General features: G+C 37.9%; 1 protein-coding gene across 15 annotated transcripts in view; it reads right to left on the reverse strand.

The window, feature by feature from the left end:
* Window positions 1-21841, reverse strand: part of RASAL2 (RAS protein activator like 2) — a 384407-nt gene that overhangs the window by 175973 nt on the left and 186593 nt on the right. For 14 of the 15 annotated variants that reach the window (XM_019952448.3, XM_073803926.1, XM_019952446.3 and 11 more), the window contains exon 2: window positions 14290-14417. In XM_019952448.3, coding sequence (XP_019808007.1) covers window positions 14290-14417 — 128 coding nt within the window. Of the gene's footprint in view, window positions 1-14289; window positions 14418-19693; window positions 19746-21841 lie in introns of those variants that run through there. The other variant, XM_073803964.1, reaches the window with a different exon arrangement.

A 21841-nucleotide genomic window follows, 5' to 3' on the forward strand; every position in this document is an offset into this window, starting at 1 on the left:
ATGTCAATCCCAATCTCCCAATTCATCACACCACCACCAACCCCCTGCCACTTTCCCCTCCTGGTGTCCATACGCTTGTTCTCTACATCTGTGTCTCTACTTCTGCCCTGCAAACCAGTTCATCTGTATGACTTTTCTAGCTTCTACATATATGCATTAATATACAATATTTGTTTTTCTCTTTCTAACTTACTTCACTCTGTATAACAGTCTCTAGATCCATCCATGTCTCTACAAATGACCCAACATCGTTCCTTTTTAAGGCTGAGTAATATTCCATTGTATATATGTACCACATCTTCTTTATCCATTTGTCTGTCGATAGGCATTTAGGTTGCTTCCATGAACTGGCTATTGTAAATAGTGCTGCAATGAACATTGGGTTGCATGTGTCTTTTTGAATTATGCTTTTCTCTGGATATATGCCCAGTAGGGGGATTGCTGGGTCATATGCTAATTCTATTTTTAGTCTTTTAAGGAACCTCTGTACTGTTCTCCATAGTAGCTGTATCAATTTACATTCCCACCAACAGTGCAAGAGGGTTCCCTTTTCTCCACACCCTCTCCAGCCTTTGTTGATTGTAGATTTTCTGATGATGCCCATTCTAACTGGTGTGAGGTGATACCTCATTGTAGTTTTGATTTGCATTTCTCTAATAATTAGTGATGTTGAGCAGCTTTTCATGTGCTTCTTGGCCATCTGTATGTCTTCTTTGGGGAAATGTCTATTTACGTCTTCTGCCCATTTTTGGAGTGGGTTGTTTGTTTTTTTAATATTGAGCTGCATGAGCTGTTTATATGTTTTGGAGATTCATCCTTTGTCCGCTGATTTGTTTGCAAATATTTTCTCCCATTCTGAGGGTTGTCTTTTCGTCTTGTTTGTAGTTTCCTTTGCTTTGCAAAAGCTTTGAAGTTTCATTAGGTTCCATTTGTTTATTTTTGTTTTTATTTCCATTACTCTAGGAGGTGGATCAAAAAAGATCTTGCTGTGATTTATGTCAAAGAGTGTTCTTCCTATGTTTTCCTCTAAGAGTTTTATAGTGTCCACTGTTACATTTAGGTCTGTAACCCATTCTGAGTTTATTTTTGTGTATGGTGTGAGGGAGTGTTCTAATTTCATTCTTTTACATGTAGCTGTTCAGTTTTCCCAGCACCACTTACTGAAGAGGTTGTCTTTTCTCCATTGTATATCCTTGCCTCCTTTGTCATAGATTAGTTGACCATAGGTGCATTGGGTTATCTCTGGGCTTTTTATCCTGTTCCATTGATCTGTATTTCTGTTTTTGTGCTAGTACCATATTGTCTTGATCACTGTAGCTTTGTAGTATAGTCTGAAGTCAGGGAGTCTGATTCCTCCAGCTCCGTTTTTTTCCCTCAAGACTGTTTTGGCTATTCAGGGTCTCCCGTGTCTCCATACAAATTTTAAGATTTTTTGTTCTAGTTCTGTAAAAAATGCCATTGGTAATTTGATTGCATTGAATCTGTAGATTGCTTTGGGTAGTATAGTCATTTTCACAATACTGATTCTTCCAATCCAAGAACATGGTATATCTCTCCATCTGTTAGTAACATCTTTAATTTCTTTCATTAGTGTCTTATAGTTTTCTGCTTACAGGTCTTTTGTATCCCTAGATAGGTTTATTCCAGGGATTTTCTTCTTTTGGTTGCAGTGGTAAACGGGAGTCTTTCCTTAATTTCATTTTCAGATTTTTCATCATTAGTGTATAGGAATGCAAGAGATTTCTGTGCATTAATTTTGTATCCTTCAACTTTACCAAATTCATTGATTAGCTCTAGTAGTTTTCTGGTAGCATCTTTAGGATTCTCTATGTATAGTATCATGTCATCTGCAAACAGTGACAGTTTTACTTCTTCTTTTCCAATTTGTATTGCCTTTATTTCTTTTTCTTCTCTGATTGCCATGGCTAGGACTTCCAAAACTATGTTGAATAACAGTGGCGAAAGTGGACATCCTTCTCTTGTTCCTGATCTTAGAGCAAATGCTTTCAGTTTTTCACCATCGAGAATGATGTTTGCTGTGGGTTTGTTGTATATGGCCTTTGTTATGTTGAGGTAGGTTGCCTTTATGCCCACTTTCTGGAGAGTTTTTATCACAAATGGGTGTTGAATTCTGTCAAAAGCTTTTTCTGCATCTATTGAGATGATCAAATGGTTTTTATTCTTCAATTTGTTAATATGGTGTATCACATTGATTGATTTGCATATATTGAAGAATCCCTGCATTCCTGGGGTAAATCTCACTTGATCATGGTATATGATCCTTTTAATGTGTTGTTGGATTCTGTTTGCTAGTATTAGTTGAGGATTTTTGCATCTATATTCATCAGTGATATTGGTCTATAATTTTCTTTCTCTGTAGTCTCTTTGTCTGGTTTTGGTATCAGGGGGTTGGTGGCCTCATAGAATGAGTTTGGGAGTGTTCCTTCCTCTGCTTTATTTTGGCAGAGTTTGGGAAGGACAAGTGTTAGCTCTTCTCTAAAAGTTTGTTGGAATTCACCTGTGAAGCCATCTGGTCCTGGGCTTTTGTCTGTTGGAAGATTTTTAATCACAGTTTCAATTTCATTACTTGTGATTGGTCTACTCATATCTTCTATTTCTTCCTGGCTCAGTCTTGGAAGGTTATACCTTTCTAAGAATTTGTCCATTTCTTCCAGGTTGTCCATTTTACTGCATAGAGTTGCTTGTAGTAGTCTCTTGGGATGATTTGTATTTCTACAGTGTCTGTTGCAACATCTCCTTTTTCGTTTCTAATTTTATTGATTTGCACCCTCTCCCTCTTTTTCTTGATGAGACTGGCTAATGGTTCATCAATTTTGCTCATCTTCTCAAAGAACCAGCTTTTAGCTTTATTGATCTTTGCTATTATTTTGTTTCGATTTCATTTATTTCTGATCTTTATGATTTCTTTCCTTCTACTAACTTTGGGTTTTGTTTGTTCTTCTTCTCTAGTTCCTTTAGGTGTAAGGTTACATTGTTTATTTGAGATTTTTCCTGTTTCTTGAGGTAGGCTTGTATTGTTATAAACTTCCCTCTTAGAACTGCTTTTGCTGCATCCCATAGGTTTTGGATCGTGGTGTTTTTGTTATAATTTGTCTCTAGGTATTTTCTGATTTCCTCTTTTATTTCTTCAGTGATATCTTGGTTATTTAGTAACGTATTGTTTAGTCTCCATGTGTTTGTGTTCTTTTCCCTGTAACTGATTTCTAATCTCACAGCGTTGTGGTCAGAAAAGATGCTTTATATGATTTCAATTTTCTTCAATTTACTGAGGCTTGATTTGTGACCCAAGATGTGCTCTATCCTGGAGAATGTTCCGTGCGCACTTGAGAAGAAAGTGTAATCTGCTGTTTTTGTTTTCTTATTAATTTTCCGTTTGGATGATCTGTCCATTGGTGTAAGTGAGGTGTTAAAGTCTCCCACTATTATTGTGCTGCTGTTGATTTCCTCTTTTACAGCTGTTAGCAGTTGCCTTATGTATTGAGGTGCCCCTATGTTGGGTGCATATATATTTATAATTGTTATATCTTCTTCTTGAATTGATCCCTTGATCATTATGTAGTGTCCTTCCTTGTCTCTTGTAACATTCTTTATTTTAAAGTCTATTTTATCTTATATGAGTATTGCTACTCCAGCTTTCTTTTGATTTCCATTTGCATGGACTACATTTTTCCATCCCTTCACTTTCAGTCTGTATGTGTCCCTAGGTCTGACATGGGTCTCTTGTAGACAGCATATATATGGGTCTTGCTTTTGTATCCATTCAATCAGCCTGTGTCTTTTGGTTGGAACATTGAATCCATTCACATTTAAGGTAATTATCGATATGTATGTTCCTATGACCATTTTCTTAATTGTTATGTGTTTGTTTTTGTAGGTCCTTTCCTCCTCTTGTGTTTCCCACTTAGAGAAATTCCTTTAGCATTTGTTGTAGAGCTGGTTTGGTGGTGCTGAATTCTATTGGCTTTTGCTTGTCTGTAAATCTTTTGATTTCTCCATTGAATCTGAATGAGATCCTTGCCAGGTAGAGTAATCTTGGTTGTAGGTTCTTCCCTTTCATCACTTTAAATATGTCATGCCACTCCCTTCTGGCTTGTAGAGTTTCTGCTGAGAAATCAGCTGTTAACCTTATAGCAGTTCCCTTGTATGTTATTTGTCGTTTTTCCCTTGCTGCTTTCAATAATTTTTCTTTGTCTTTAATTTTTACCAGTTGATTACTATGTGTCTTGGCATGTTTCTCCTTGGGTTTATCCTGTATGGGACTCGCTGCGCTTCCTGGACTTGGGTGGCTATTTCCTTTCCCATGTTAGGGACGTTTTCACCTATAATCTTTTCAAATATTTTCTCTGGTCCTTTCTCTCACTCTTCTCCTTCTGGGACCCCTATAATGCGAATGTTGTTGTGTTTAATGTTGTTCCAGAGGTCTCTTAGGCTGTCTTCATTTCTTTTCATTCTTTTCTCTTTATTCTGTTCCGCAACAGTGAATTCCACCATTCTGTCTTCCAGGTCACTTATCCGTTCTTCTGCCTCCATTATTCTGCTATTGATTCCTTGTAGTGTAGTTTTCATTTCAGTTATTGTATTGCTCGTCTCTGTTTGTTTGTTCTTTAATTCTTCTAGGTCCTTGTTAAACATTTCTTGCATCTTCTCAATCTTTGCCTCCATTCTTTTTCTGAGGTCCTGGATCATCTTCACTATCTTTATTCTGAATTCTTTTTCTGGAAGGTTGCCTATCTCCACTTCATTTAGTTGTTTTTCTGAGGTTTTATCTTTTTCCTTCATCTGGTACATAGCCCTCTGCCTTTTCATCTTGTCTATCTTTCTGTGAATGTGGTTTTTGTTCCACAGGCTGCAGGATTGTAGTTCTTCTTGCTTTTGCTGTCTGCCCTCTGGTGGATTAGGCTATATAAGAGGCTTGTGCAAGTTTCATGATGGGAGAGAGTGGTGATGGGCAGAGCTCAGTAAAACTTTAATCTGCTTGTCTGCTGATGCGTGGGGCTGGGTTCCCTCCTTGTTGGTTGTTTGGCCTGAGGCGACCCAGCACTGGAGCCTACCTGGCTTTTTGGTGAGGCTAATGGCATACTCTGGGAGGGCTCACACCAAGGAGTACTTCCCAGAACTGCTGCCAGTTTCCTTGTCCTCACGGTGAGACACAGCTACCCCCCGCCTCTGTAGAAGACCCTCCACCACTAGCAGGTAGGCCTTGTTCAGTCTCCTGTGGGGTCACTGCTCCTTCCCCTGCATCCCAATACGCACATCACTTTGTGTGTGCCCTCCAAGAGTGGAGTCTCTGTTTCTCCCAGTCCTGTCAAAGTCCTGCAATCAAATCCCACTAGCTTTCAAAGTCTGATTCTCTAGGAATTCCTCCTCCCATTGCCGGATCCCCAAGTTGGGAAGCCTGACGTGGGGCTCAGAACCTTCACTCCAGTGGGTGGACTTCTGTGGTACAAGTGTTCTCCAGTTTGTGAGTCACCCACCCAGCAGTTATGGGATTTGATTTTATTGTGATTGCGCCCCTGCTACCGTCTCACTGTGGCTTTTCCTTTGTCTTTGGATGTGGGGTATCTTTTTTAGTGAGTTCCGGTGTCTTCCTGGCGATGATTGTTCAGCAATTAGTTGTGATTCTGGTGCTCTTGCAAGAGGGAGTGAGCGTATGTCCTTCTACTCCACCATCTTGAACCAATCTCTGGCTGCTATATATATATTTTTGGTCTAGTCTTATTTTGTTTGCAATGGGAGGGCTAGTCTTGTACCAGTTACTCCATCACAGCTGGTGTCAGAAGCCTCTTATTCTCTCTTATCCAAACTACTAATACAGTCTCTTCATTGGTGATATTCTGCCCCTTAAATCTATCCTTTATATAGTTTCCAGAATATTTCTAAAATGCAATTATAATCATTTATGGTACACCTCCGTGAGATTCCTCCAATAACAGATCTCTCTCTTGCACTTTACTTATACATGGAATCATAATTAATCATAATTATTCATTTGTGCAACTAATTCCACATAAGTTAACAGCTTAACTTACCAGTCATTCTGAGACTTAAAGGCCTTCAGTTGCTCTCCTTTGCAGTGTTTTTCAAAGAAGTGATGGTATGTTTGTGTGTGCATGTGACAAGGGACCTATCTCTCTGCTTCAACCAGAGCATAATTCTGAGTTTATCTGTTGTACAGGGCTTCTGCATGAGCTTTTCTACAAAAGGCGTTGTTCTGCTAAAAGAGTTTTAAAACTAATATCTTACAGAGCAAGTGCAAGTTCCCTGATATAGTATACCAGGTTTTCCACAATCTGGCCACTGTGTAAGTAACCAGCTTTAGACTTTACATAGTAGGAACAACAAATTGCTTGCATTTCCCTAACATATTCCTCATGTTGTAGTTCAGTGCCTTTGCTTAGTTTGTTCTCTCAGACTGAAATATTTTCCCTCACTTTCTTTTCTATTCTATACCTGCAAGGTAAACTCCTAACCATCCTAAGGCTTAGGACAGGCATTGCTTCTTCCAGGAATCTTCCTTTCTATCAGTTCCCTAAGGGAGGTTAAGGTACACCTTCCTGAGGTTCCTCCAATAACAAATCTTTCTCTGGCACTATACTTATACATGGATTCATAATTATTCATTTGTGCAACTAATTCCACATAAGTTAACAGCTTAACTTACCAGTCAATCTCCAAACCTTAAAATAGCTCCAACTCACAAATGAATAAATGAATATTTGATAGGTAGAGATGGGGGCCATTTTAGGCAAAGGAAATAACATAACATCAGCCAAGAAGTTGGTACGCATACTATTTTTTTACTGTATTTGGAACCAGGAGTAGGCCAATTTAGCTAGAGCCTCTTAAGGGGGAGAAGTGGGAGAACACCAAAATATATTATAACCACATGGGAAGGCTTTAATACCAGGCCATGAATAATTCAGGAAGCACTGGGAAACAATCCAAGTTTTTAGATCAGAGGAATAGTAGTCTTGTAATTGGTCTGTCTCCTGCCTACCTTTCCCTCTTCCAATACATCTTACAGATTAATATTCATAACACATAATTTTGATCCCCTTCCTTTCTTAAGCTTCCTTTGGTAATTGCCCATTGTCAATAGCATCTTAATGACAGAGACTACAGTGCTTTAGAATAAATAGATTTCTTTCTTTTATTCTATCCAGTTTACTTGTGCTATTTATCAAATTCCATTTTAAAATTATTTTTCCTATTCCCACAACTAAATTTGGTACTGGGGAGAGGGGAAAGAACTGTGTCTTATTCTTTGTAACTCCTATCAGTGAATTCACATACAGGGGCACATTATGTATCTGCTGAATAACCTGAAAGTAGTTCTGAATGAAATATGCCATGGGTAGTTTACCCCAGGATAAATAACAATTGATTTTAGCTGTTTGCACAAAGCCTAACTGCTATTTTCATCAATATATCTGAGTGTAAATACTGTTTTCTAAAATCATGAAAAATATTTTAAAATATTTTGAAATTGCATTATTACTACCTTGCTGCCTTTACACTAGCATCAAGCTTTTAAAATTCCAAATACAGAAAGTAGAGTCTGACTGAAGAAAAAAGGAGCCACTTTTACCATTCTTAATGCCTTGTTATTGCCAAAAGAAAGGAACTCACAAATTCAGCTTTCTTTTATATTTTTATACTGGCTGCACACTGGGGAGTTCATGATTATCTTCTCTACCATTTCCCTCAACTCCTTAATCTCTAGTTTACTTGGTCTTATCTCTTGCAAGCAAAATGGAATTCAAATGGCCTCCTACGTCCTCTTTGAACGGGTTGGTGCCAAGCCAGCTGGGGCCTATCCTGGCATCCGGACAGGGAAGTAAATTCATAACACATAAGCAATGTCTATTTGGCACAATTTGCATGAAGCAATTTACTGAATCAGTGAATCATTTCTCAAGGTGATACTCCTGGCACCTCTTTCAGCATTCTGCCCAGATCTACTCTTCTGTTACATTCCCATTTTGGTAATTAGTATACTTAACACTCTTCCCATGTACATTGCCCAAGCAACCTTTTTCCCATTTCTGACAGGAAACATGCAGAGTTAAGGGAGAGCATTAAAAGATCCCACACAGTGAATACATGAGTGATACTAGACTAATATAATCCTCCCACATTCCAACACTGCCTGGCTAAGGATTCAGTTTAAACCCTTACAGAACCCTCTTAATTGATCTTATTAATACAGCAATAAACACCCCTGTGATTCGCTGATTAAGGTTTAAAACAGCTTTTTAAGATAATTTTAGCAGGAAATTCCTTAAACTCCTTGTTTCAAGGAATTCTAAGTTGGTCAATGCAAAACTCCAAAGATAAGAGTTATATTCTTCATGATAGTGTGGGTGGAAGGTAAAAAGAGTGACAGCATATTCTGGTCCTTCCACAAAAAAAAAAAAAAAAAAAAAAGTATTTCTAAACTTTTCCTATCATAAAATTAACAGAATATTAAATAAAATTCAAGTAGCAGGTGTAACAATGCCTTAACATTTTCTTATCCTAGAGATTTAATCCAGTTTCTCCAACTTATAGTGGTAGAACATACCCGTCTCAGGGCATTAAACTGTTTGCGTAAACTTGTCATCCCTTACCTGGTCTATTGCAATAACGTAACTCATCTACTTCCTTCCAATCCCTTTCACTCAATTTTCCACGTGATCAACAGAGTTACTTTTCTAAGAAGCAAATGTGATGATGTCATTGCCCTGTTAAATACCTTTCCATGGTCCAAATCATTTCTAGAATAAAGTCCAAATTCCTTAGCATGGCCTTCAAGGCACTTTATTATTCGGCTCTTGCCAGCTATCATTTTTCCTCTTGCAAATTATATTCCAAGAATTCTGAACATTTTGCAGTTTGCCAAAGAGATATAAGATGTTTCTTGACTTTGTATCTTTATATATACGTGGAATATCCTTCCCTTCTTTTCCTCCAAGTGAGCTTCTATTTGTCCCTAAAGACATGGCTTAATCACAAATTTATCTGTAGATACTTTTATGGCATTCTTTACTTTAAACAATAACCCACCCCAGGCAATATCTTAGTTAATCTTTCCCTTGTGGTAATGTAATAATCTTTTTAAAAAAATTGTATTGAGGTTAAATTCACGTAACATAAAATTAACCACTGTAAAGTGAATACTTCAGTGACATTTAGTACATTCATGATGTTGTGCAACCACCACCTCTGTATCTAGTTCTAAACAGTTTTAACTTTTAATTTACCTCAGTGTGTTCCCAACAAACTGCATCTTTGCAACCACAATACTTTACACATAACGGATGCTCAATAAATAAAGATGGAATTTCATATTCAACAATTGAAAAGCATCTTATGGATTATTTTTCCCCTCTTTTATTATCCAGTCTTAGAAAAAATATGTAATTACACCTCTTGTTGTGGGAAGACTTATCACATAAAAAAGAAAAGATAGAAGGTTCGTCTCCTCTCAAACTTAAATTTAAAAAATGGATATTCAGGAATCAAAGTTTATAATTTGGCTTTTTCAAAATTTATTCAACAAATATTTGTTAGAATTTACTTATGTGTCAGGAACTGTTCTAAGCACTGAGGGATATAGCACTGAAAAAAACAGATAAAATCCTCCCTGCCCTAAAAGCTTATATAAGAGAAAAGAGACAATAAACATAATAAATAAATTATATAGCATTTTAGAAGGTGGTAAATGCTATAGGGGAAAAAAAAATACAGCCAGGTAATTAGATTGGAAGTTCTGAATGGAGATACAGGGAGGGGTTGCAATTTTGAATAAGTTGGTCAGAGTAGGGCTTATTGAGCAGGTGATATGCAACCAAAGAGTTGAAGGAGGTGAGAAAGTGAGTCCTGCAAATATCTGAGGGAAAAGCCAAGGCTAAGGTCTTGAGGCAAGAACATGCCTGATGTGCTTAAAACAGTGACAAAGCCATATCCAAGTAGAGGTGTATAATGGACAGATGGATATATGAGTTAGAGAAGAGAGATGTGTAGGCTTAAGATAAAAAATTAAGATCATCAGCTTTAGAGGGTATTTGAAGTCATAAGATTGGATGAGATTCCTAAAGAAGTGAGGTCCACGGACTGAACTCTGTAGCACTCCCCTGTTGAGATTTGGAGAGTAGAAGAGAAATCTGCAAAGATGACTCAGAAGGAACTGCCAGAGAGACAGGAAGAAAACTAAGACAGCACAGTGTCATGGACGCCAAGTGAAGAAAGTGGTTCTAGGAGGAGGAATGAGTGATCAACTGCATTAAATTCCACTAACAGATTAAGTAAGACAAGAAGTGAGAACTGACCACTGAATTTAGCAATGTGGAGGTCACCAGTGAGCTTAACAAGAGCAATTTTCACAAGGTGATATAGGTCAGAGTACGAATGAAGTAGGTTTAAGAGAGAATGAGAGGAGAAGAATTAGAGACAGTGAGTTTAGAAGTTTCCAGAATTTTTGCTGGTAAGGGAAGCAAATAAAGGGGTAGTAACTGGTGGTAGACGTGAGATTAATGCAGGCTCATTTTTTCTTTTAAGATGGGAGAAATAATAGCATGCTGATGGGAACGATCTAGTAGAGAGCAGAGAGCTGAAGATGTAAAAGAGGTAAGGGAGAACTGCGATTGATACATCCTTGAATAGGCAAGAATGGGCACAAGGGGAGGGGCTGACAGTTGGACTGTAGGCAATCAAACCACAGTGAAAAGAGGGAAATCAGAGTATAAGGAAATAGTTGCTGGTGGATGGGTAGACATGGTAAAAGAGTTCTCTTTTGAGTGGCTGAATTTTCTCAGTGAAATAAGCAGCAAAGTAATCAGCTATAAGTGAGGGTAATAGACAAGGAATTATAATGGAAGAGGAAGCATGAAAAAATCATCTTAGAAATCATCCTGGATTGTGCTACTCCAAGGTCCTGTGCTGTTCTGCAAACTGTTAATGGTCCACAATAAACAATTTAGCAACACAGAAATTGAGAATTGTGCCTGGTGTGATCAGTGGATTCATCTCATTGTACAGCACACTCTCCATGAACATGTACAATTTTTGTAATTCTATTCCTTATTTTCCTATGTATGATTATTATTGAACTGTAATTTCATTTTTGTTCAATCTAATAAAAAATTTGGACTTAGATTTTTGTCTTTTTAAAACTTCATTTTTCTTCACAATTCATATTATTGTATTTTATTGTTCATGATGAGGTAGGGAAAAACTTGGTCCTTTACCACGCATAGACTGAGAAGCACTAGTCCAGTAGAGTTGGAAAGCAACTGGACTAGGAAATGTTTTGTGATTGCCAAGCAGCATTAGAGGCTCACATGAGATTTGTAAACATTAGTTTAAAGACTGTCAGCAGGGTGGAGTGATTTTCTCCAGACACATTATGCTGCATGGAAGCAGGGCAGGACAGATGAGGAGCAGGATTTAACTGACCTATCACATTGCCAAGCGAGTATGATGATGCAAAAAACGGCAAGGAAATAGTATGCAAAGATGAAAATGACTGACCATGGAATTCAAGCTGGGAGAAGAGGGAAGAGAGGGTATCAGAGGTATGAGGGGCAGAAAAGGTGACAAGATCAATGGCCCATAGGTCCCAAAGGATTGAAAAATTGTTGGAAAAAGGGATGAGCTAGAAAGATATGAGGTCAGACAGTAAGATGCACACAATTGAGAATATTGAGAAGTTGTAGCAATGAGGCAGGGTAGAGGAAGAGATTCTTGGAGGAGAGGAGTTCAAGGAACTTAGAGTCAGTGTGTTGAAAGAATCATCTCTGCAGATATTGGAATCATCACAAGTTAAGGCTGGAGTAGTGCTGGAAATAATGATAATGAGCCAGAAGCTAAAATCAACAAGAAATGACGGGGGCCGGGGGTGGGGCTGGAAGATGACTACAACATGGGACTCAGAGTCTGGGCTTTATAGGGAAAATGAGGGAGAAGAGACAGGAAGCAGCCATGAAAGGAGAAGGATGCCTACTGTAGGCAGCATGGTATGAAGGCTGTGGGAAAAAAACAGCCATCACTTGACAGGACTTCACAGATGACAGTGTCCTCAGGAAAGCTACAGGTTCTCACGAGACCAAGAAGTTAAGGAACTGCTTCAGAAAAGGGGTGGAAGAAACAGCTGATTTGGTTGATGATGGACTGTGAGTTGCAGAGGGCAAAGGGTTTCAAAAGGTGGGAAAGGAGAAAAGAGGATATACAGAGCAATATGTAGACGAGAAAATGAGGGGTTCCCCAGGTGTCTAGGGCTAATCTTGATGGCTGGCATAAAAAGCGATAAAGTACATAAGAAATTGTTTTAGAAATCATTCATCATGGACAGTTATTTTATGGGACTAAAGGGAGCCCAAGCCTGGATTACTCAATTGATCAGTATTATTTAATCCATGCATTATATCTTGGTTCTAGATAAGGAATGCTCTTGACCTTATGCTATCTATCTTTAGGCTATTTAATTTCTTACATTACTAATTGAATAAAATGTAGGTAAGGGCAAAAAGATGGCAGATGATATGTTCATATCACTCCTTATTAACAGCTCTGATAAAAGACTGCTGACAGTCGATTGGTTTAAATGCACATGTTAAATTATCTGTCTATTCAAATTGGATAATTAGAAATATTCTACACTAATATTCACTCTACCAATTTTTATTATGTATCTACTTAATAGAAACAAAGCAACATGTACTATACTGTTCCAGAAAGGGCTCACCTTTATTGAATTATTTTAATAAAATTAAGTTTAATTATATTACAATACTGGAAAAGGGTCATGGGTAGGGAGATGGTAACAAAAGTAAGGGACATTTTTCAATGGTTGGAGAAAAAGAATAACCAAGTTCACAGAGGGCACATTAGCCAGGTCCTTGCAAGTAAGAATTGCCTATGAAAATAAAAGAAGAAACTGAAATTGCTTTATTGCTATGACCTTGCCTTTACGATGTTAAAGAATGGTAAGTAAGAGAAGAGATGCAAAAGAAAAGGGACAGAGGGGGAGGAGAGAGAGAAAAGGGAGGTAGAGATCCACAGACTAGAATTAAGAAATGTGTTTTCTGCGCACTGCTTCCTCTGAACTAACTTTTCCAGAGGGATGGCTTATGAAATTGATATTCTACCTACAGTTTTCTAGTTATTTATATATATTTTTGGCAATTAATCTTTCTCCTTCATCGAATGAGATCTCTTCTTCTCCTTCCCTCCCATTATCCCTCTTCTTGTCAAGATCATACTAATTTTTTTATGTTGTGGAGTAGGATGGTTTTTTGGCCTTACCAAGTCAACTATCCAATACATCACCAATAAGCAAATGAATTATTTGGATGTGGAAGGATTTGTACACTGTAATAGTTTGAGGAGTAAAGTAGTAATAGTATATGATAAGTTCAAGGGTTTTTTCACTTAGAGGGACAGAAAGTTTACCTAGAACTAGATGTCTGTAATAATTACATTCTGTCTGCCTCTCCAGATCTACTCTCTGCCCTTCTCTCCCTTGCTGTGCTTCAGGAAACAAATCTCTACAGAACACATCAAAAGCAATCTTTTCCTTTGGCTTCAAGTTAGGTTTGGCCAGTAGGTAACACTGGCAAGAAATCAGAAAGCAGGAAAGAGACCTGGTGTGTCTGTTCTCCCTTGCTTCCTCCCTGCTGGCCATTTTTGTTTTGGTAGAGGCTGTGTTCTTTTGTGTATAGCCATAGCAACTGTTATGCAGTCCTTTCATGCAACTACAGTTCTCTGGGTTCCAGAAACATTGCTCCCTTCCCTTGCCCTGAAGGTCTAGGGTGACAACTGCTTTCTGCTGTTGCCAGTTCATGTGTACTTTATCCCCCTCTGATGGGTCCCCTATGCTGCCCATGACTCTGTATAGTCCCTTCATTAAACCGCTTTCAATTAATCTGCTGACTATGCTATTTGTTACTTGCGAGGAGCTAGACTGATACAATTTCCAATAGCCTCTCTGGACCACTTTCAGGGCCAGGTCTACACAATCCAACCCATTCTCATTCCAAATTACTCAACTCAATATCTCTTTCACTATTCCTTAGTGAAAATCCAGCCCTGTTTTGTTGACGTCACGCCTTTGCGGCAATAACGTATCATCATGATGACATCAGCAGTCCCTTAGACCCACTTAGAGTGTGTCCTTCATAAAGTCTCCATTTTCATAAATGCAACTCATCAAGATGCAAATAAAAACTAGATTATTTCAGGAATTTGGTCAGAAAAGGGAAGTAGCTTTCCTCGTAATATCCACCTCACCTCCTTTTCCTTGTTGAGCAACACCAGCTGGCTGTCTGTAAGGATGCAGTACTTCCGCTCCCATGTTGTTGTGTCGGTGTAGGGTGACTGGCCACAAGACAGACGATGGGTAGGTGGCCCTTTCACATCTGTGTGACAAACACAAAAAACAAAAGTGACAAATCATTGCCATGTTTGGTAAACTTGTAGTTCAAATGTAAGATTCTTCAAAATCAAAGTAAGGAGGTCTAAACATAAATCTAAATGGTAAACTGAAAACTTAAATTCCTCTGACGAAAATAAAAAGTTATATACAGAGGGAAAATTTTGCCCCATAGTCCGCAGAAAAGAGGGCTGAGACACTAGGAAGAATTGTTAGTACAAACTTGACATAGTAATCACCACTGTGCATGCACTAAAATAATGAGAGGTCACTTCAGAGCAAAACTAGTATCATTCAAAAGAAAGAGGTGGGCATGACTCAGAGACAAGAACAAAAGATAGACTATCTTTAGGAAGAAGATGATATTGCATGTACACTCAAGAGTGCTGCTGATCCAGTACTGAAGGAGTGAGTTATTGGCAGCCTATGTCTTCAAAATAACTTTATTTCTAGTCAGTTGTAAGATTTAGAAATGGTTAAACTACAGCATCATATTACCACTAGAGGCCAGTAAGATCTTAAAAATATAGAAGGCAATTTCCTCAAGGAAAGATCTAAACATATTACCATCATGTCTCTTAAAGGTGGAGGCACACAATATCAAAGTTAAATGTTTCAACTCTTCTAAACGTCTCATTTCCTGTTACTTTAGTTTTTTTTTCTTTTATTAAGGTATAATTGATGTGTAACATTATACTAGTTTCAAGTGTGCAATGTAATGATTCAATATTTGTATACACTGCAAAATAATGACCCCAATAAGTCTAATTACCATCTGTCACCATAAAAAGTTACAAAAAAAATTTTTTTTCTTCTGATGAGAACTTTCTAAGATTTATTCTCTTGGTAACTTTCAAATATACACCACAATATTATAATCACCATGCTACAGTTGACATCCCCATGACTTGTAAGTGGAAATTTGTACCTCTTAAAACCTTTCACCCCCTCACCCACCACCCCTTCCTCTTGGAAATCACCATTCTGTTCTCTGAATCTCTGAGTTTTGTTTTGTTTGTTTGTTTTGGTTTTTAGATTCCACATATAAGTGAGGTCATACAGTATTAGTTTTCCTCTGTCTGACTTATTTCATTTAGCATAATACCCTCAAGGTCCATCCATGTTGTCGTAAATGACAAGATTTCATTTCTTTCAATGGCTGAGTAGTATTCTATTTATCCACCAATGGACACTTAGGTTGTTTCCATATCTTGGCTACTGTATGTATCTTTTCCAATTAGTGTTTTCATGTTCTTTGGATAACACCCAGAAATGAAATTGTTGGATTGAATGGTAGTTCCATTTTAATTTTTTGAGGAACCTCTATACTGTTTTCCATAGTGGCTGCACCAATTTACATTCCCACCAGCAGTGCACGAGGCTTCCCTTTTCTCTACATCCTTGCCAACACTTGCTATTTCTTGTCTTTTTGATAATAGCCATTCTAACAGGTGTGAGTGATATCTCATTGTGGTTTTGATTTGCATTTCCCTGATGATTAGGGAAGTTCAACACCTTATATACTTGTTGTCCATCTATATGTTTTCTTTGGAAAAATGTCTATTCAGATCCTCTGCCCAATTTTTTTTTCTTCACTCTCTTTTTTTTTTTTTTTTAAACATCTTTATTGGAGTATAATTGCTTTACAATGGTATGTTAGTTTCAGCTTCACAACAAAATGAATCAGTTATATATACACATATGTTCCCATATCTCTTCCCGCTTGCGTCTCCCTCCCTCCCACCCTCCCTATCCCACCCCTCCAGGCAGTCACAAAGCACCGAGCTGATCTCCCTGTGCTATGCGGCTGCTTCCCACTAGCTATCTACCTTACGTTTAGTAGTGTATATATGTCCATGCCTCTTTATCGCTTTGTCACCGTTTACTCTTCCCCCTCCCCATAGCCTCAATCAGACTGTTTTGGGTGTTTGTTTGTTTTGCTGAGTTGTATGAGTTCTTCATATATTTTGGATATTAACTCCTTATCAGATATATGATTTGCAAATATTTTCTCCAGTTCAGAAGGCTGCCATTTCATTGATGGTTTCCTTTGCTGTACAGAAGCTTTTTAGTTTGATATAGTCCTACTTGTTTATTTTTGCTTTTTTTACCTTTGCTTTAGGGGTCAGATCCAAAAAGATCAATTAAAAACTCTTTAATATGATCTGTTTGTTCATTTGGCCTGTTGAAAAACTTGGAACATAATTTAACCATAAGTACACATTAGATCCATTGAGTAAGGCTTTTATGACAGTTCAGTATATATTAAAAGTTCTTTATGGGGCTTCCCTGGTGGCGCAGTGGTTGAGAGTCCGCCTGCCGATGCAGGGGGCGCGGGTTCGTGCCCCGGTCCGGGAGGATCCCACATGCTGTGGAGCAGCTGGGCCCGTGAGCCATGGCCGCTGGGCCTGCGCGTCCGGAGCCTGTGCTCCGCAACGGGAGAGGCCACAACAGTGAGAGGCCCGCGTACCGCCAAAAAAAAAAGTTCTTTAGCCATGAAGGACTAGTTCCTCTCAGGAATATACTGCAGGAAACAGTAAAATACATTACTTATTACTATTAATTATTACACTAGAGGAGCACCTCAAACTGAAGAAATTAGAAAACAAACACCCATGAGTGCAGGAGAGTTGTAATAATAAATAAGCACATTTTACCTATTAGGTGAGAATCTTCATTACTATTACTTTCTAAGGACTTTTAGTCTTTTTATCACAGGATGATAGGTATTCCTGGTATTGACTGACTTCAAGGAAATTCAAATGATTTCCTAGATGTTTTTATGCTATAATTATTCAAATATGCATACCTATAGCTGGAGATCTGTAGAAAGTAAAGAAGTTAGTACTTAGGGCATTAGGTATATGTCTCTTTTCTTGCATCCCCTTATGTGCCCAAGATTATCTTCAGTGCTCCTTCTGGCTTAACTTCTTTGCTCTCTAAAAGTCTATCTAAACTTGTTGCTCTGCACGCTTGGGGAACTTATCAACTACCCTCCAAAATAACTCAAAATTCAAGAACTAATAACATTACCAGGGCTTGGCTTGACATGTTACTAATTCTTAGAAGTTCACTGTTTTTCCTTTTTCCCCTTGTTTTTCCACTTCTATCTCCTCTGAACCTCGCACAACCAGTACATGCTGCATCGATAGCTTTTCCATTCTACGCCAACTCTCTCATCATGCGGGCCTCTCACTGTTGCGGCCTCTCCCGTTGCGGAGCACAGGCTCCGGACGCGCAGGCTCAGCAGCCATGGCTCACGGGCCCAGCCGCTCCGCGGCATGTGGGATCTTTCCAGACCAGGTCATGAACCCGTGTCCCCTGCATCGGCAGGCGGACTCCCAACCACTGTGCCACCAGGGAAGCCCCCTTAACTCTTTTATTTCAAGCATTTAAATTAATTTAAAGTTTTCTTTATATGTCAAATTTTCCTAAAATTATCACAAAAAGCTTTAAAGGAACTGACTCAATCATTTTTGACACAGATAAAAGATTCTTGCCTGAACTTAAAAGCCATGTCAAAGCTGATTTTCTTCACATGATTTGGATAAACAAATGGGTTAGATTTTTACCACAGTGTAGGCCTATTTTTAGAGTCGAATACCAAGACCACTTCAACAGAGAGGGATGCACCTACTTTATGTAGAAATGTGGTGGTTTTGTGGCCTAGACAAGTTTTCATTCAAATGACTAACCTTCTTATGTAAGTTGGCCGTGGGTGACCTAAACTGCCCCCTGCAATTTAATCTGAATAGTAATCTTATGATCCACACTGAGCAAGAAGACATTGACAGACTCTGTCCATAAAATTAGAATATAGGAAACTGTATTACAGCAGGAAACCCAGTTTTCCTGACAAAATATAAATCTGCATCAGCACTGAATTTAAGAAAACCTAAATTATCTTCCCTGTGTCATCCTGAGTTAATTCTCTTACAGTCTCCCTTAATGCTCTCCCCTTCTCCAACTGCAGCTTTGTTCCTAGTTTCTTCATGGTATTGTGAAATGAGACAATGTCTCATAAAGCATATTGGGGACCCCAAATTACTCCTCTCCAAGGCTAAAGGTAGAATGAAATAGGGAGCAATACTTCTATATTTTACATTTTTCTGTCAGTCTAAATTATGAGGTTGATTAGCCACATTATAAATTTTATAGTTTCACATTTTTTTCTACTCTCTATTATCCATATTTTGATCATTTTATAAGAGTGCATAAAAGGAAGAAAACAAGAAAGAAGTTAGAATAAGTAGGATTTTTTTGGTTCTTTTTAGCATTTCTGGATTAAGGTTTGAAGGGCACTTTAAGTAACAATTTAAATAATTTTTTTTAAACCTATAAATTTAATTTATTCATTCTATCTTGTCCTCATTTCCATGGCTAAATGAAGGTTTAATAGTACACTTGTAAAGCCTGTTTACTGAGACTATATTAACAGGACAAACTCAGATTATTGCCGTATTTCACTTTACCAATTTTCCAGTCCTCCCCTCCCTCCCTCCTTTCCTCCCTCCCACCCTCTTTCTCTCCTACTCTGGTGACACACTTCTAATTTCTGACTTGCAATTACATTTAGTATCTAAAATTCACTACAGAATATGATAACTACCTTAGAATTACAAATAAGAATCTTAATAGCAAAACTGGAAAAAAATTTTATATTTGCGCTGTCCCATTCCTATAAGGATACTAAGGATATTAGATGCTGGCCTTATTACAAAAATTGAATAATTTTAGAAACATTAAAAAGAATCAGCGGTTACTCAATGAATCCCATTGGAGAGTGCTTCTTTGAGACTGGATATTACCATGTAGACTAGTAATTATCAAAATTTTTTGATCTCATGATCCCTTTAGACTTTTAAAATTGAGATTTTGTTTCTCTTTGTTTTCAAAGAGATTTTGTTTATGTGGGTTATATTTATCAATATTTACCATATTAGAAATTAAAACTGAGAAATTTTTAAAATATTTACTCATTTAACAACAATAACAAACCTACTGCATGTTAACATAAATAACACATTTTTGATGAAATGCAACTATTTTCCAAACAAAACAAAATAATTAGTGAGAGGAGTGACACTGAAGTTTTGCAAATCTCTTTAAAATCTGGCTGAATAGAAGACAGCTGGGTTCTTGTATCTGTTTCAACTTTTAATCTCTTGCTTTATGTTGTTTTGGTTGAAGTATAAGTAGAAAATCTAGACTCACACAGATATATAGTTGGAAAAGGGAAGAGTATTTTTTTTTTAAATTTACTTAGTTTTGGCTGTGTTGGGTCTTCGTTTCTGTGCATGGGCTTTCTCTAGTTGCGGTGAGCAGGGGCCACTCTTCATCGCGGTACGCGGGCCTCCCACTGTCGCGGCCTCTCTTGTTGTGGAGCAGAAGCTCCAGACGTGCAGGCTCAGTAGTTGTGGCTCACGGGTCTAGTTGCTCCGCGGCATGTGGGATCTTCCCAGACCAGGGCTCGAACCCGTGTCTCCTGCATTGGCAGGCAGATTCTCAACCACTGCGCCACCAGGGAAGCCCAGGAAAGAGTATTTTAATAGCATTTTCAGGTAACTGTGCCTCACCTTTTCTAATACTATAACAAAAACTGGCAAGCAGTTGCTCCTTAAAAGTAAGTAAATTGTGGAATTTGACACCACTTCAATAAACTTTTCATACTCTGTTAAGTTAAAAATCATTGGTCTACCTTGCCCTTTGAATGGATCTTTTTACCCATATGCATGACTTTGGGGCACTCTGCACTGATCATATAGGAAAAAACGGTTCACTTAGTTTTGCAGATCTTCCAAACATTGACACTTTTCATTACATAATATCAAAAAATCACACTCATTAATCTTCAGAAAGTCTTGGTCATCAGAAAAGTCTATAAGTACTGGGAAGCTGTCAAGCTCCACGTGGCAGATTCAAGTTTTCCAAAATACTGATCTTTGTTTTGGATCTTAAATTTTATCATCGTCAATAAATACTGTTGTTTTTTTCCCCTTAAGAGACAGGTTTGTGTCTTTTTTTTCCAGAAAATGGATCACTTGTGGCTAGTCAGGAAATCCCCTATGCTCACCATCACCCTTTTTAAGAGAATAGAAGACAAGCAGGAGATAACATATGACTCTTCTTTCTGGTGAATTATTTCCTTTAGCCTAAGGTTTGCAAACAGCTCTTCTGCTGCCTTACTCTCAGTCTCAGCAGCACCAGGGGCTAAGCACAGGGGTTATTCTAACTCTGCTCCATCACACTTAACTGAAAACAACGTAATAAGTTCCTTAAAGGCATGACTGACTTAATATTCTTTATCAACTATTCCTTGATAAAGGTAACACTTTTCTTTGCAGAAGAACTAATTTTAGTTTGGGAAGCCATTCCTATGATGGTTCCACCTTGCTTCTCCCTTCCACATCACTAGTACACAGTTTGCATTGCACCTTATCACTTGTGCCATGCAACAGCAGGCAGAGCAGATCATTTCGTTTTCCTTCACTTTTTAGATACGCATTAGAAGAAATAAGTCCCATAATTGCCACATTGGGCCAAGCACAGCTAAAGCAACTATATGGCTTGGGTAACTGAATGGAATGTTATGAATGATGCCATGTTAAGATGACAAATGGCAGTCAATCACAGCTTGCTCTTCAATCCTAATAGACAACTCACATCTACAGTTCATACTCTTATCTAAACAGAAAATACTCAAAATAAAATAATTCATTTATATACTCATCCTTAGAAGGAAAAAAAGGGGGTCTATTGCAAGTTTTCTTAAACAGTCAAGCACTGTGCAAATATAAGAAAAGTGTAAGAAAATATAAGTCTGCCACTTAAAACATAACCATGGTGTTGTATAAATGATCAAAACTCAAGATCCTTTTTGTAGCTCATGTTCCTGTTACTGGTAGAAAAACAAACTATACTAAGAATTAATCTCAAACACTATGTAATACTCAATCTTCTTGTTATATTTAGTACCTCTTCCTATATTAATATATCCCCCATGCCTGCCTCTTTTTGAATTGAATCTCATCACTTTCCTTTAGGGGCAGCTGCTGTGGGGAAAGAAGTAGAGCTTTTAAAAGAATGTGATTCTTAGAGGAGAAAGGGAAAAAAAAGTAAATAGCTTACCACTATTGAGAGATCAGTTTCTAGGGTTTTCACAATTGGTTATACTGCCAATACTGTGTCATTATCTCACTATAGCGGAGTAGAAGAAGGCAGACTGCATTAAAAAATAAAACTTATCAAGAGTTTGGCAGCATTAAAAATTTTTTTAATAGCTCTACCTCTCTCCACAGTATCAAATGGAATAGAACACAGACCTAAATTTGCATCTTTTCTGAATTGTGACCTGTTTGAACCACAAATCACTGAGCTTACAGTGAAAATTATCAAGGAGATAATATGTGC

The sequence above is a fragment of the Tursiops truncatus genome, chromosome 1 (assembly GCF_011762595.2).
Source record: "Tursiops truncatus isolate mTurTru1 chromosome 1, mTurTru1.mat.Y, whole genome shotgun sequence".
NCBI classification, from domain to species: Eukaryota; Metazoa; Chordata; class Mammalia; order Artiodactyla; family Delphinidae; genus Tursiops; species Tursiops truncatus.